We start from the raw sequence: 16,214 nt of genomic DNA, 5'->3' as shown, positions 1-16,214 counted from the left end.
TCCCCATAACCCTTAATCCCCTCTCTTATCAAAAACCCTTGCTCACTCCTGCTCCTAGTTCTTCTGTCCGACCCAGAAGATTGCAAATTTCTAAAGTAAGGGAAGTAGCAGCTTTGGATGATGGTTACAAATTGTCCCACAAACATATCGTTGACTGCAAATCTTTGTTTGCAAATCCACACAAAAATTGTAGAGAAAAGTGATAGTGATCGGCATAGTAATGATCACAGGGAGACTAACTTGCTGCAAATAATTTAAGGGACACACTGGCATCAGCCTTGTCTGGGACACAGGATAATCAGTGCAAATAATTTATGGATGGTAGGTGACCCTGAATTATGAGATAGACAGTAGAATTGAAAAGACAGATGCTTCTCAGAGCAGTGGAAATGGCAGTGTGGGAGATAAAAATGATTCATAGTATTGTTATTTTGGACCAGGGAACATCTGCAATGATTGATCAATGTTACTTTTGCCATAAGACAGGACATGTGAAGGCAAACTGCTACTATCGCATTTCTATCAGCTTTATACTGTATCAAGGGCAGGTGTCTATAAGATTTGACCTTAGTGGTAATTTTCTGATCGAGTAATTATAGGGAAGTGAACTTTCAGACAAACTATATTCTGGATATTCAATTATTTCTTTGGACACATCACAATCTTTCCAATATTAGGGACTCAATAATTTGTAATTGTAAGTGCTGTGCATAAACTGTCCAAATGATGGCTTTTATTGTTCATAAAGCAATATAACTGTTTTCATGGGATGGTATTGGATGGAATGTTGAGAAATTCTTGAAGAGGAAGTGTAGTAACTTCTAAGTATTTCTATGAAGATGTATGGAAATAGATTGCATAAATACAATTGGTAACATTTGTTTAGGTTTATTTATCAATGGCATAAGTAGGCTTACATTGCAATGAAGTTACTGTGAAAATCCCCTAGTCGCCACACTCCAGAGCATGTTTGGATAGACTAAGGGAGAATTAAGTGTGGCCAATGCCCCTAACCAGAACATCTTTTGGACAGTGGGAGGAAACTGGTGCACCTGGAGGAAACCCACAATGACATGGGGAGAATGTGCAAACTCCACACAGACAGTGACCCAAGCTGGGAATTGAACTGGCGCAGTGAGGCAGCAGTGCTAACCACTGTGTCACCTTGTGTAGAGGGTAAAATATGGCATGGATTAATTGAGTTGAATGATTTATATCCATGATGTAGCATCTATGCATTTTAAAGTGGTGCTGTGAGTGTGTAAATATCTTCTGATATTAAAATAGCTTTTTCCCCAAAAACAGCCACATAGCACAAAAAGAGTTGTAAGAATATAACCAAGCTACTGTCGTTAACTGACCCACAAACATACAGCTAATCCATTTTTTGGATGCAATGTCTTCCAACATTTATCCAGCAAGTGAAAAAATGTAACATATTTCCCCACTAATAATAGCTCATTCACAAATTAATTACTAAATTCTTCAAAATTACTGACCATTTATTTTAGAAACAGCTCATTGCACTGCAGCCAATGACATGAGAATCATGTTCTAATAAATTACTGGACATTAATAAGGATTGATAGATTACATGCTTTTCAACTAAGACCTCTCAGTTTTGCTTCCCCTATGGTTTATACTATCTGCATTTCCCAATGGTGGGTACACTTCAGTTCATCAAAATTCAAGCAAAGAGCTATACTCAGTGGATGAGGGCCAATTCTGAATTAGGGCCACACTAAATACTGGTCATGGAAGGATAATTTAAAATACTTCAAAACAATTCTCAAAAGATGACCTAACTGAGCTTAATTGAACGGCTGGTGATTGTTGACTGTAGGTCTACATTTTCATTTTATTTTAAACCTAAAATGCAGGATGTAAGTTGGTGTAATTTAAAGCAAACATTACAAGTCACTGACTAATTACTCTGTCATTAAATTGTACAGGATAGACATTATACAGTTGTTGCAATGGCTCTGGAGAACCAGCACTCTTAGGCAAGAATCAATATTTGGAATATGGAATAGTCATGGAATGGAGGCCATTCGGCCTATCATATCCATGTCGGCTCACTGCAAGAGCAATTCACCTTGTCCTATCCCCCCACCTTTTGGAGAAACAGACAGAAGGCACCAGAAGTATATACACACCAAAATGGCGGTGATGATACAAATGATAAAAAAAATTTTAAAAAAATGAGCGTACCCAATATTGACAAGCTCTTAAGGGAAAATGTTGCTAAAAATACATTGTAAAGGACAGAACAGGAGTCAATCTTCACACACTTTTAAGCATATATTTATACAGCTACACATTAAAAACGAGTACCTCATCACTCAAATATACAATTTCAGTCTATTGCTATTTAAAAGGGCACACATAAATGGCTAGTTGATACCCATCACCTGGAATACAATTAATATACATTTAACGAAAAGCCACAGCAAAGGCTGCAGTGAGGTCAACAATTGGTGATGCACCATGGTCACAGTAAGAGGTCTGGTTCAGAACTTTGGCATGGAAACCTTACATGTAAAAGGTAAAGTTGCCATAGTTCCAGATGACCATGGGCACCGACTGATATAACCTGAACATCACCATACCTCAGGTGAGGGGCAAGGTTGAGAAGGCAAACCTTCATCAATAACCTTATATGTAGAACACAGCAAATTCAGGAAGGCTAGAATGGGGTGAGGAGGGAGCAGCAGGATGCTGGAGTGGGGTTGGAAGGAGTACAGCCATTGTAAAAGTGTCTGAGGAAAGGAAATTACATTGATGTCAGGTTGTGTGTCACACCACACCTAAAACCGTGCTTAAAGTGAAAATGTTCTTCAGTCCAGAAGATAAAATGTTTTCGGATTAGGGATGATTACAAACATGCATGTACTTGCCCTGTTTTCTTCCCCATTCTGTTCTTCCATTACGTTGTAAACACAACAAACTACTGTAAGCGTGGTAAGAGTTAGGAAACAGTTATGTTTAATATTTGCTACATTTGTACCTCATGTATCACAAAAACGTCATAACATTTTTGGTAAACAGGTAACTTTCAATTTTCTATGATAGCTCAGTGAGCTGTCCAGCATCACAATGGATGAATTAGGTTCAGTCTACTCTGTAAACTATGTTAGTTGCTTAGTGCTCAGCCAGCAATTAAGCCACAACAAAATTATCTCAAAAACTGGGTTGGATGGTGGTGAGGGTGTTAATTGTTTATATTAAAGTTAAATGTATATAGGCAGGAAGGATAATTATTGGATGATCGCTTGTGCGTTTATGAAGAGAGACTTATTGACACTGGTGGTGAGTTGTAACGTGTTCTGTGCCCGCTGGGCAGTGCAGGGACTGGGGTGCATTAATGATCTCTTTAATCACATTTTGATTTGATGTTTTAAATTTCCTTTCCAGTTTGTCTTTTGTTTCGGGCAGTTCCCTCCTTTTAGGAGCTGCCCATTTTAATTTGTCCCTTCGTTAATTTGATTTAGTTTATTTGGTTGGCAAGAAGAACGGTGGTGGATTGTAGGGTTAGGAACTACGCATTTACGAATAAATCTAGAATTGAGGAAAGATCAACTTTTGGTCTCCTTTGCTGACTGACTACAAAAAGCTTAACAAGGAGGCAAGTGAAGAGAGTTTTCATGTTAGCGATTTCTATCTGGCGGTCATTGTTGGAAGGAGCATTGGGAACAGGTTTTCAGTGAGGCCAGGCTGCTTCAGTCTTTATGATAAATAGCCTTCCACTTGCTGTGCAGGATCATGAGAATAGAAAGAAAGAAAAAGAAAGGGAAGGAAAAGGTGAGGGTGGGAGAGGAGGAAGGGGAAAATAAATAAAAGAAATATTCAACTGTGAGGAATCAAAACATTTCCTGCTGTAAAACTGAACACACTTTAGCTGTTCTTTTTGCAGTCAATGATATTTACCTGTACAAGTAGTTTAGATACTGTTGCTCAAGCTCGCTGAAAAAGAGAGAACAAACTGTTAAACCATCAGTGATGGGACTTCAGCATTAAAACAGGATTAACAACACTAATACATTCCATAAGCAAAGTGGATAATGTTCCTTAGCTCAAATTAGTGTCTTTTCATTACACACCTTTTAACTAGGGAAAGAGGGCTAAGTTCATTCATGAATTTAAAAAACAGTTCTTTCACGGTGTGGGCATCGCTTGTTGAACCAGTATTTATTGTTCATTCCTAATTACTCTTGAAGGTGGTGGTGAGCTGCATTCTTGAACTGCTGCCATCCATGTGTTGTAAGAAGATGCACAGTACTATTAGAGATAGAGTTCCAGGATTTTGACCCAGTGACAGTGAAGGAACAGCAATATACTTTCAAGTCAGGATGGTGAGTGGCCTGAAAGGGGAATCTCCCGGTAGTGTATTCCCAAGTATGTGCTGCCCTAGCCATCCTAGATGATAGTGGTTAATGGTTTGGAAGGTGCTGTTGAAAAAGCCTTGGTGAATTGCTACAGTGCATCTTGTAGGTGGCATAAACTACTGCCACTGTGTATCAGTGGTGCAAACATGGCATATGGCAAAGCGACAAGAGATAGATAAACAAGCAAGCAAAAATTTGGATCGTATTGTGGAAAATGTGAACTTGTCCACTTTGGTAGGAAGAATAGGAAAGCAGTACTCTATTTAAATGGAGTGAGATTGCAGAACTCGGAGATACAGAAGGATCTGGGTGTTCTGCTACATGAACCAGGGAAAGTTAGTATGCAGGCGCAGCAAGTGATTAGGAAGACAAATTGAATGCAAGGGGAAAGGAAATAAAAGTGAGGAGTAACAGCAAATTATTGAGGATGCTGAAGTCACCTGACTCCAAATTTTAGCTCTGTTCTCTCTCCATAAATGCTGTCACTCCTGCTGAGATTTTCAGCATTTTCTGTAAGAGTAGGGATGTTTGGCTGGCTATAGTTGCGTAGGGCACTGGTGAGACCAGATCTGGAGTACAGTGCATCTTTTTGACCTCCCTATTTAAGAAAGGACATAAGTGAATTAGAAAGCGTTCAGAGAAGGCTCACTCGACTGATTCCTGGGATGAAAGGATTCATTTGTGAGGAAAGATTGGGCTTGTATTCATTGGAGTGTAGAAGAGCGAGAGGTGGTCTTATGGAAAGATATAAAATCCTGAGGGGGCTTGACAAAGTTGATGCTGAAAGGACGTTTCTGCTTGTGGGAAAGACTAGCACTATGGGACACAGTTTGAAACAAGGGGTTCTCCCATTTAATATAGGGATGGGGAAAATTTTATTCTCTCAGAATGTGAATTATTATTGTAGACTTGATGTGCCAAATAGGCTACTCTTTTTCCTATTTCTTATGATCTTATGAAGCGCATTTCAGGGACTGGGAACTTTGCTAACTTTCAGACTCCTCAAAGTCTGTCCACCAACTGCAAGGCACAAGCCAGGAGTGTGATGGAATATTCTCCACACACTTGGATGAGTGCAACTCCAACACGAGAAACTCAATGCCATCCGGAACAAAGCAGTTCAATTAATTGGCACCATCCATCACCTTAAACATTCACTCCCTCCACTAGCACCTTATGGCTGCAGTGTACACCATTCTACAAGATACACTGCAGCACAGAGTTTGTCAACACCTTCTCAGACGCACACCCTATGCCTCTGAAGAGGGCAGCAAGTGCATCACAATGTGTACATTTCCCTCTAAGCTTCACACCGTCCTGATTGGGAAAAATACTGCCACTCCTTTGTTATCACGGGACCAAAATCACGGAACTCCCTATCCTACCATAATAGAACTAAGAATACCTTCACCATAAGGCCGCAGGAGTTCAGGAAAACAGCTTATCACCACCTCCTCAAGGGGAATTAGGGAAGGGCAAGTGACACTCCCATGACTGAATGACGTAACATTAGACGTGATTAATAAGAACATAAGAACATAAGAAATAGGAGCAGGAGTAGGCCATCTAGCCCTTCGAGCCTGCCCCGCCATTCAATAAGATCATGGCTGATCTGTTGTGGCTCAGTTCCACTTTCCCGCCCTCTCCCCATAACCCTTAATCCCCTCTCTTATCAAGAACCCATCAACCCGCTTCTTAAAAATATTTAGCGAGGCAGCCTCCACCACTTCAACGGGCAGAGAATTCCAGAGATTCACCACCCTTTGAGTGAAGAAGTTCCTCCTCAACTCCGTTCTAAACCGCCTCCCCTTTATCTTGAGGCTGTGCCCCCTAGTCCTACTGTCTTTTTTGAGCGGGAAGAGTCTCTCCACCTCTATCCTATCCATCCCATTCATCATCTTATACGTCTCAATGAGATCTCCCCTCATTCTTCTAAACTCTAACGAGTACAAGCCTAGTTTATTCAGCCTCTCCTCATAGCTCAATCCCCTCAACTCCGGTATCAGCCTAGTAAACCTCCTCTGCACTCCCTCCAGGGCCAAAATATCCTTGCACAGGTGCGGCGCCCAAAACTGCACACAGTACTCCAGCTGCGGCCTCACCAATGCCCTATACAGCTGCAGCAAGACCTCCCTACTTTTATATTCAATCCCCCTCGCTATGAAGGCCAGCATCCCATTTGCCTTCCTGACCACCTGCTGCACCTGCAAGCTGGGTTTTTGCGACTCATGCACAAGGACCCCGAGGTCCCTCTGCACCGTCGCCTGCTGCAGTTTTTCGCCACGTAAGTAATAGTCCTTCCTACCATTCTTCCTACCAAAGTGGACCACCTCACACTTGCCAACATTAAATTCCATTTGCCATTTCCTGGCCCATTCGCCCAGCCTATCTAGATCCTTCTGCAGACTCTCCACACCCTCCGCACAATTTGCCTTTCCCCCAATCTTGGTGTCATCAGCAAATTTCGACACCCTGCACTCGGTTCCCTCCTCCAGATCATCTATATAAATGGTAAATAGCTGAGGCCCCAGCACCGACCCCTGGGGCACCCCACTAGTCACCAACCGCCAATCCGAATAGCACCCATTGACCCCCACACTCTGCCTCCTATTTGACAACCAATCCTCTATCCACGCTAACGCCCTACCCCCAACTCCATGTCCCCTGACCTTCTGCAATAACCTCTTGAGGTACCTTGTCAAACGCCTTCTGAAAATCCAGAAAGACCACATCCACCGGCTCTCCTCTATCCACTGCCCTAGACACATCCTCATAGAACTCCAGTAAATTTGTCAGACACGACTTCCCTTTAATGAAACCGTGTTGCGTCCGCCCTATCAAGCAATTCCCTTCAAGATGCCTCGCAATTTCCTCCTTAATGACGGATTCTAACATTTTACCTACCACAGACGTTAAACTAACCGGCCTATAATTCCCCGCCTTTTGCCTGGCACCCTTCTTAAACAACGGCGTAACATTAGCCGTTTTCCAATCTTCCGGCACTTCCCCGGAATCCAGCGACGTCTGGAAAATAACCACCAAGGCATCCACTATCACCTCCGCCATTTCTTTCAGAACCCTCGGATGCATTCCATCCGGTCCTGGGGACTTGTCCATAATCAGCCCCTCCAGTCTGTCGCGCACCACCTCTCTAGTAACAGTAATGTCATTAAGACCCTCCAGTCCTACCACCTTTCCATCGCTAACACCCGGCAAATTATTCACGTCCTCCTCCGTGAAGACAGAAACAAAAAAGTTATTCAAGACCTTAGCCATATCCCCATCCCCTACCACTAGCTCCCCTTTCTCATCCTCTAAAGGACCAACGTTCACCCTAGCCAGCCTCTTCCTTTTTATATATTTATAAAAACTCTTGCTATCCTTTTTTATATTAAGTGCTAGCCCAGCCTCATAGTTTCTCCTACCCTCCTTTATCAACTTCTTTGTCAATCTTTGTTGACATTTAAACCTTTCCCAATCCTCTTCTCGCCCACTGCTCTTAGCTACTCTAAATTCCTCCGCTTTTAATTTAACACTTTCCTTCACCTCCTTCGTTATCCACGGCTTATTACCTCTCTTCCTACTGTCCTTTTTAACCATCGGAATAAATTTCTGCTGAGCACCAAGAAAGATCTCCTTAAAGATCCTCCACTGCTCCTCAGCAGACCTACCTTCCAACGCACTCCCCCAGTCCACATTTGCCAATTCTTCTCTCATCCTACCATACTCCCCTCTATTCAAACAAAGGACGCGTGTCCGGGAACCCACTTTCTCCTCCTCCATCTGCACCAGAAACTCCACCATACAATGATCACTCTCTCCAAGAGGATCCTTCACCGCAAGGTCCCTAATTCTACCCGCCTCATTACATAGCACCAGATCCAAGATAGCTCGCTCCCTCGTCGGCTCCAACACACACTGTTCAAGGAAATTATCCCGGCAGCGTTCCAAGAACTCCTCCTCGAGCCCACCTCGTCCAACATGGGTCGACCAATCAATATGCAGATTGAAATCTCCCATAACTACTGCCGTCCCATTCCTGCACGCCGCACTTATTTGCGTGTTAACAGCCCGCCCCACCTCCAGATCATTATTCGGGGGCCTATAGACGACACCCACCAGCGTCTTCCTGGAATACTCTCCAATCCTCTAAATAATAGGAGTTACTGAGGAGAACAGTATTATACTGAATGAGAACTCAATGCTGAGATTGAATAAGTGCACCAATGTTTCACAATGAGCTGCATTTCACAAATATCTTGACACTCATGATTGATTAAAGCTTCTTTTTATCTTCACCAAAACCCTTTCTGTATAAACAAAAGTTACCCTTCAAAAGCAATTCATTGAAAGGATTGAAAACATTAATATGATAAACAGCCATGTAAATGCTGGGTAATAGGATTTGAAGGGATACAATTGTTATGTGTCCTAGTTAATATGATTCCTCTTGTTTGCCAGGGTCCTGAATGTTGATGTAATAGGGGATAAAAATTGATATGTTTATCAGATGCGTGTGAATATAGGGCAGCATGATAGCACAGTGATTAGCACTGCTGCCTCATAGTGCCAGGCACCCTGGTTCAATTCCAGCCTTGGGTGACTGTGTAAAGTTTCCACCCCACGTCTACATGGGTTTCCTCCAGGTGCTCCAGTTTCCTCTCACAGTCCAAAGATTAAGCGGTTTGGCAATGTTAAATTGCCTCTTTGTGTCCAAAGATGTGCAAGTTAGGGGGATAAACATGTGGGGTTACAGGGATAGAGCAAGGGATGGGTAAGATGCACTGTTGGAGAGTCGGTGCAGACACAATGGGTCTAATGGCTTCCTTCTGCATTATAGGGGTTCTATGAATAGTCTGAATAAACTTACTTTAATGAATAAGATTTTGATAATCTCTGAAATACTTTGTATCCACCTGCAAAGAGAACATGGACAGTAAACTGCACTCATAAAAACTGCACACATTTAAGAAAAATTGCAATTTGAGTTTTGTTGGTAAATAAAACTTTATACTGCTGTTATCATATTACAAATAGTAGCAGTGCATTCAAGTCAAATTAAAAATTAATGCATCCATTCTGACAATAAACTGTTGACATTAAAAACTAGAATAAGAAGTCTCACAATGTCAGGTTAATGTTCAACAGGTTTATTTGAAATCATGAGCTTTTGGAGTGCTGCTCCTGATTCCAAATAAATCTGTTGGACCTTAACTAGGTATTGAGAGACATCTTACTGAGCCCACCCCAGTCCAATGCCGCAATCTCCACATCATCATTAAAGACTAGGAAACCACAACTTATTTCAAATATAACATGTATACCACGTTCACAGATGAACTTTCAGTTAAACAACCAAATACAGTTCTAATGTACTGCACACCCAAACAGATAATCTAAATTGAAATATTGTGCAGCACTGAGGGAGTGCTTCATCAGCGCTTCTGTCCTTCAGATTCATGATCAAGATTCCATAGCACAATTTAAAAAAAAGTTTTCCGAGGGATCCTGATCAACATTTTGCCTCATCGGCCATGATCGATTTTTAAGCAATTGTATGCTAAGTGCTTTGAAGAGGTGAGGGATATGATGGATACTGTACAAATCTCAGACTGTCCCTTTACACAGTATCTTTTGATCATGTCCAAAATGGGTATTATACAAGTATTATAAACTAAGATCTTAGCTCCCGAGATAGTCAATGTATACGAGTATTGCTGATGTGGCACTGACCAAGCCTTAGTAGTTGTCTCTGGTTTGCAAACAGCATAGGGGCAAGGGGTACAAACTATGTGTTCCACTGGGGTTTGTTAGGGGAACATCTGCTAGGGTACTCATTCCTAATCGATATTCCACATTTCTTCTCTCTCTACAATGTACATAAATGATTTCAAAATTGGGAAAAAATAAAGTGCTTAAGTTTGCTAAACAGGGTGAGGTCAGTGTTGCAAAAAACAGGAAAGAAGTGACCAAAGAGATGACATCTACATAGTCTGAAGGAGTTGATTAATTTGATTATTGTCACATGTATGGGATACAGTGAAAAGTCTCTTGCACACTATACAGACAAAACATACCGTGCATAGAATACATAGGGGAGAAGGAAAGGAGAGGGTGCAGAATATAAACTGCAGTCAAAGCAAAGGTGCAGAGAAAAATCAGCATAATATATGTTAGGTCCATTCAAAAATCTGATGGCAGCAGGAAAGAAGCTATTCTCAAATTAGTTGGTATGTGTCTCAGACTTTTAACTTCTTGCCCTGACGGAAGAAGGTGGAAGAGAGTATGCCCGGAGTGCGTGGGATCCTTGACTATGCTGGCTGCTTTTCCGAGGTAGCGGGACGTATAGATGGAGTCTTTGGATGGGAGACTGGTTTGTATGATGGATTTTTTTGTAGTTTCTTGCAGTTTTGGACAGAGCAGGAGCCATACCAAGCTGTGCTACATTTGGACAGGATGCTTTCTGTAGTACATCTGTATAAATTGGAGAGAGTTGTAGTGCATATACTGAATTTCCTTAGCCTTCTGAGAAAGTAGAGGCGTTGGTGGACTTTCTTAACCATAGTATCAGCATGGAGGGGTTAGGACAGGTTGTGGGTGACCTGAACTCCTAGAAACATGAAGTTCTTGACCATTTCCATTTCAACTGTTGATGCAAACAGTTGTATGTTCTCCATTGTGTCTCCTGAAGTCAACGACTATCTCCTATGTTTTTCTGACATTGAGGGAGAGATTATAGCTATGACTACAGTAAGGTTTGCAAGACATAACAGGCTACAAGATGAAAGCTTGTAAAATCATCAGCACAAATGCATCCGTCCATGATGAACTCAATGCATTCTACACCCCTTTTGAGTAAGAGGTCAGACAGAGCACACCCTCCATCGTGGAAGCCTCAGATGAGGTCACCATTGCAGATGTCAGAGCAGCTTACTCAAAAGTGAACCCACGGAAAGCAAGTGGCCTGGATGGGCTACCCAGATGAGCATGCAGGTCCTGTGCAGACCAGACAGCGTAGACAGCAGCTGGCGGGGGTATTTGCAGACATCTTCAACCTCTCTTTATAATAATCTGAGGTTCCTATCTGTGTCAAGAAGACGACCATCATCCCTGTACCAAATAAAAGCCAAACAGTGTGCCCTAATGACAACTGTGTGGTGGCTCTGACATCCATCATTATGAAGCGCTTTGAAAGGTTAGTCTTGGCATGAATGAATTCCGACCTCCCAGCTTGCCTGGATCCACTATAGTTTGCCCACCACCGCAACAGATCCATAGCAGACATCATCTGCCTGGCCCTGCACTCAACCCTGGAACACCTAGGTAACAAGGACACCTATGTCAGACTCCTATTTATTGACTACAGTTCAGCCTTCAACGCCATTATTTCCACAAAAGTCATCTAAAATTCGGGGCCTGGGACTTCGCTCCTCCCTCTATGACTGGATCCTGAGCTTCCTAATCCACAGACCACAATCAGTAAGGATAGACAACAACACCTCCTCCATGGTCATTCTCAACACTGATGCCCAAAGCTGTGTCATCAGTCCCTTACTATACTCCTTATACACAATGACTGTGTGGCCAAATTCCTCTCCAACTCGATTTTCAAGTTTGCCAATGACACCACTGTAGTGGGTCGGCTCTCAAATAATAACCAGATGGAGCACAGGAAAGAGATAAGAGAATCTGGTGAACTAGTGCAACGGCAATCTCTCCCTCAATGTCAACAAAATGAAGAAGATAGCCATCAACTTCAGGAAGCATAGTGGAGGACCTGCCCCTGTCTACACCAATGAGGACAAAGTAGTGATGGTTGAAAGCTTCAAGTTTCTTGGTGTCCAGATCACCAACAACCTGTCCTGATCCCTCCATGCTGACACTATAGTTAAGAAAGCCCATCAAAGCCTCTATTTTCTCAGAAGGCTAAGGAAATTTGGCATGTCAGCTATGACTCTCACCAATTTTTACAGATGCACCATAGAAAGCATTCTTTCTGGTTGTATTATCACAACTTGGCATCACTCCTGCTCTAAGATCGCAAGAAACTACAAAGGACCATGAATGTTACCCCGTCCATCAGGCAAACCAGCCTCCTATCCATTGACACTGTCTACACTTCCCACTGCTTTGGAAAAGCAGCCAGCATAATTAATGACTCCACACACCCCAGCTATATTCTTTTCCACCTTCTTCCATCGGGATAAAGGTACAAAACTATGCTTTATCTGTATGGAGCGCAAGAAACAATCCTCTTCACTGTATCCTTATACGTGACAATAATAAATCAAATTATTGTCATCGCACCATTTCACCAGATTCTCTATCTCTTTCCTGTACTCCATTTTCTGACTGTTTGAGATCCGACCCACTACAATGGTATCATCGGCAAACTTGAAAATCAAGTTGGAGCGAAATCTGGCCAGTCATAACTGCATAAAGAGTAAGGGCTGAGGACACAGTTTTGTGGACCACTGATGTTGAGGATAATCATAGAGGAGGTGTCATTACTTATCGTTACTGATTACTTGGCTGACAAAGTGGCAGATATTTTTGAATATTGGTAAATTCAAGACACTGAAATTGAAGGAGAATGAGCAAAAGGGATATAAAGTAGGCAGTTAAAAAACTTAAATGATGTTTGAGTAATTAAGCAGAACGGTGGAACATATCATCCTGGGTGTCTAGGTGAACCTCTACGGAGCAATGGTTCATGCTCCTCCAACATACTATGGAAAATAGTCATCATTGCAATACATGGACATATCATGGCTTTGGACAAGAGAGGGGAATGGAACTAAATTGTGCTCTATGGTATAGCGCTAGGGACCCAGGTTTGATTCCCAGCTTGGGTTGCTGTTTGTGCAGAGTTTGCATGTTCTCCCCTGCATCTGCATGCATTTCTTCCAGGTGCTCTGATTTCCTTCCACAGTCTAAAAAGATGTGCTGGTTAGGTGCATTGGTCATACTAAATTCTCCCTCAGTGGACACCAGTGGTGACAACTAGGGGATTTTCACAGTAACTTCATTGCAGTGTTAATGTAAGCCTACTCGTAACACAAATAAACAAACTTAAACTTAAGGATAAGCCGTGACGATACAGCAAAGAATTTGGCAATACCTCACTCTAAAAAAAACGTGAGGTTTTAAAAATTCCGAGGACTGTGAATAATTAATCCTCATAATATTTAACATGATCAGAAAGAGTATGGACAGCATGGACTCAAATCAAGAGGGAAGATCAACAAATCAATTCAATGTTATTTAAAAATTTGTTAGTGTCACAAGTAAGCTTACATTAACACTGCAATGAAGTTACTGTGAAAATCCCCTAGTCGCCACACTCTGGTGCCTGTTCGGCGACACTGAGGGAGAATTTAGTACGGCCAATCCACCTAACTAGCACGTCTTCGGAATTTGTGAGGAAACTAGAGCATCTGGAGAAGTCCCACGCAGACCGTCAGAACATGCAGATTCCACCCAAGTCGGGATTCAAGCCCAGGTCCCTGGTGCTGTGAGGCAGCAGTGCCACTATGTACGGATTGGCGGCTCGGGGCAATGATGCCAAATGCTGATGTTCAGACAAGAAGAGAGTCAAGGTGGATAGTGGCAGCAAAAAAGGACTTTCCTGAATTGTATTTTAGTTCTATACCTTCCTACACAAGGATAAATTATTTACTGCTTCCAAAAACCTGTGTTATTTATACCTTATGTTACACAAAATTTCAGAATATTGTACAAGCCAGTTTCTCCTGCCTGTAGAGACATTTAGTGTACTTACAGAACAGCACTCAAAAGAAAATCAGGTTGGTTTTGCTACTGAAAAGCAAATACAATAATTCCTCTCCTTGCTGTGTGCTGACTTCAAGCTCTCTGTATTGCCTTTACCAATTATAATGGAGCCAGCACAATCATAAAGCAAAACCAAGCCTATTCTTTATTTACATGCTGGGAAAAATGTCTCTTCAGAGGAGGCAATGACCACAAACCCTGACTTCTTTCTCTCAGCAATGTGACTTGAAAAAAATGGTATTCTGATACAAACATTAAATCGATCTTGAACTGCGACCAAACCTTGCTTAATTATTCCATCTTTACAAACTGTCTCCATTGTCCTCACCTTACAACACATGGGACAACAGTACATCCCAACATGCTCAAAGGTGTGAATTCTACTATAGCTCTCTTCTTTCCCCCCCACAACATCATTCCCCTCCCTGCCCAGACATTGTTTGGATTGAAATCCAGAATGAATGATTACGTGGCTATGGTGCAAAAAAAAATTATAAATGTTTTTTTCTTTTCAAATGTGTTGTGAACCTGATCCAGTTGGTCACATATCTTGGCAAAATGGCTGTGCATTTATCAGATTTCACTGGGACCCTGTTTAACAACTGGGTGCAAGCCAGGTGAGGGATTCTATGTATGTTTTGCCCTGTTTGCTTCAGTCTATGCAAAGACTTCATTGTAAGATGTTTCTGCCTATGCACAATTACATTTAAATGCTAGACTGTAGAGGTTAACTAACTCTCCAAATCATTTATATTTATATATATATATATATATATATAAATGATTTGGAGGAAAATGTAACTGGATTGATTAGTAAGTTTGCGGACGACACAAAGGTTGGTGGATTTGTGGACAGCGGTGAGGATCATCAGAGGACACAGCAGGATATAGATCAGTTGAAGACTTGGGCAGAGAGATGGCAGATGAAGTTTAATCCGGACAAATGTGAGAATGCATTTTGGAAGGTCTGATACAGATAGGAAATATACAGTAAATGGCAGAACCTTTAAGAGTATTGATAGACAAAGGGATCTGGGTGTACAGATACACGGGTCACTTAAAGTGGCAATGTAGGTGGAAAAGGCAATCAAGAAGGCATACGGCATGCTTGCCTTCATCAGCTGGGGTATTGAGTTTAAAAATTGGCAAGTCATGTTGGCGCTTTATAGAACCTTAGTGAGGCTGAACTTAGAATATAGTGTTCAATTCTGGTTGCCACACTACCAGAGACTTTGGAGAGGGTACAGAAAAGATTTAACAGGACGTTGCCTGGTATGGAGGGCATTAGCTATGAGAGAAACTTGGAGAAACTTGGTTTGTCCTCACTGGAGCGATGGAGGTTGAGGGGAGATCTGATAAAAGTCTACAAGATTATGACAGACATGGACACAGTGGATAGTCGGAAGCTTTTTCCCAGGGTGGAAGAATCAATTACTGGGGGGCATATGTTTAAGGTGCAAGGGGCAAGTTTTAAAAAAGAGATGTACAAGGCAGATTTTTTACAAGAGTAGTGGGTGCCTGGAACTTGTTGCTAGGGGAGGTAGTGGTAGCAGATATGGTAGTGACTTTTAAGGGACGCCTTGACAAGTACATGAATGAGATAGCAACGGAGGGATATGGTCCCCGGAAGCGTAGGGGGTTTTAGTTAAGTCAGGCAGCATGGTCGGTGCAGGCTTGGAGGGCCAAAGGGCCTGTTCCTGCGCTGTAATTTTCTTTGTTCTTTGCTAAGGTAAACAGTTGTGGCTGACTTGACTGCATGTCAAGGGCATGATGGGTTAGCTAAAAATTGCCTGCATTCCTGCAAGGCACATAACGCAGGCAAACAACAGCAGCTGCAAGGATTGTTTTTCTAGATGGAGATAGCCTGCAAAAAACATTTGCAATAACAAGATAAGGGTTGAAATATATTTTTGGCAGAGTCTGTGTGTTCACTTTGTGTTTAAGTTCAGTTCTTAGATTAGAGAGACTGGCTTAGAAGCCAGTATCCAAGTTTGCATTTTTTTTTGCTTTTGTTAATTTTTTAAAGTTCTGTTCAAT

The 16,214-nt window shown here is 42.0% G+C and overlaps 1 protein-coding gene across 3 annotated transcripts in view; it reads right to left on the bottom strand.

The window, feature by feature from the left end:
• slc35d4 (solute carrier family 35 member D4) overlaps positions 1-16,214 on the bottom strand; it is a 155,569-nt gene that overhangs the window by 94,214 nt on the left and 45,141 nt on the right. For all 3 annotated transcript variants that reach the window (XM_080194459.1, XM_080194461.1, XM_080194460.1), the window contains exons 9-10: positions 9,256-9,301; positions 3,928-3,963 (exon numbers count right to left, since the gene is read on the bottom strand). In XM_080194459.1, coding sequence (XP_080050585.1) covers positions 3,928-3,963; positions 9,256-9,301 — 82 coding nt within the window. The remainder of the gene's footprint in view (positions 1-3,927; positions 3,964-9,255; positions 9,302-16,214) is intronic.

Source organism: Carcharhinus amblyrhynchos, chromosome 8 (genome assembly GCF_965287045.1).
Source record: "Carcharhinus amblyrhynchos chromosome 8, sCarAmb.v2.hapA, whole genome shotgun sequence".
Taxonomy (NCBI): domain Eukaryota; kingdom Metazoa; phylum Chordata; class Chondrichthyes; order Carcharhiniformes; family Carcharhinidae; genus Carcharhinus; species Carcharhinus amblyrhynchos.
This window is presented reverse-complemented; position numbering and strand designations above follow the sequence as displayed.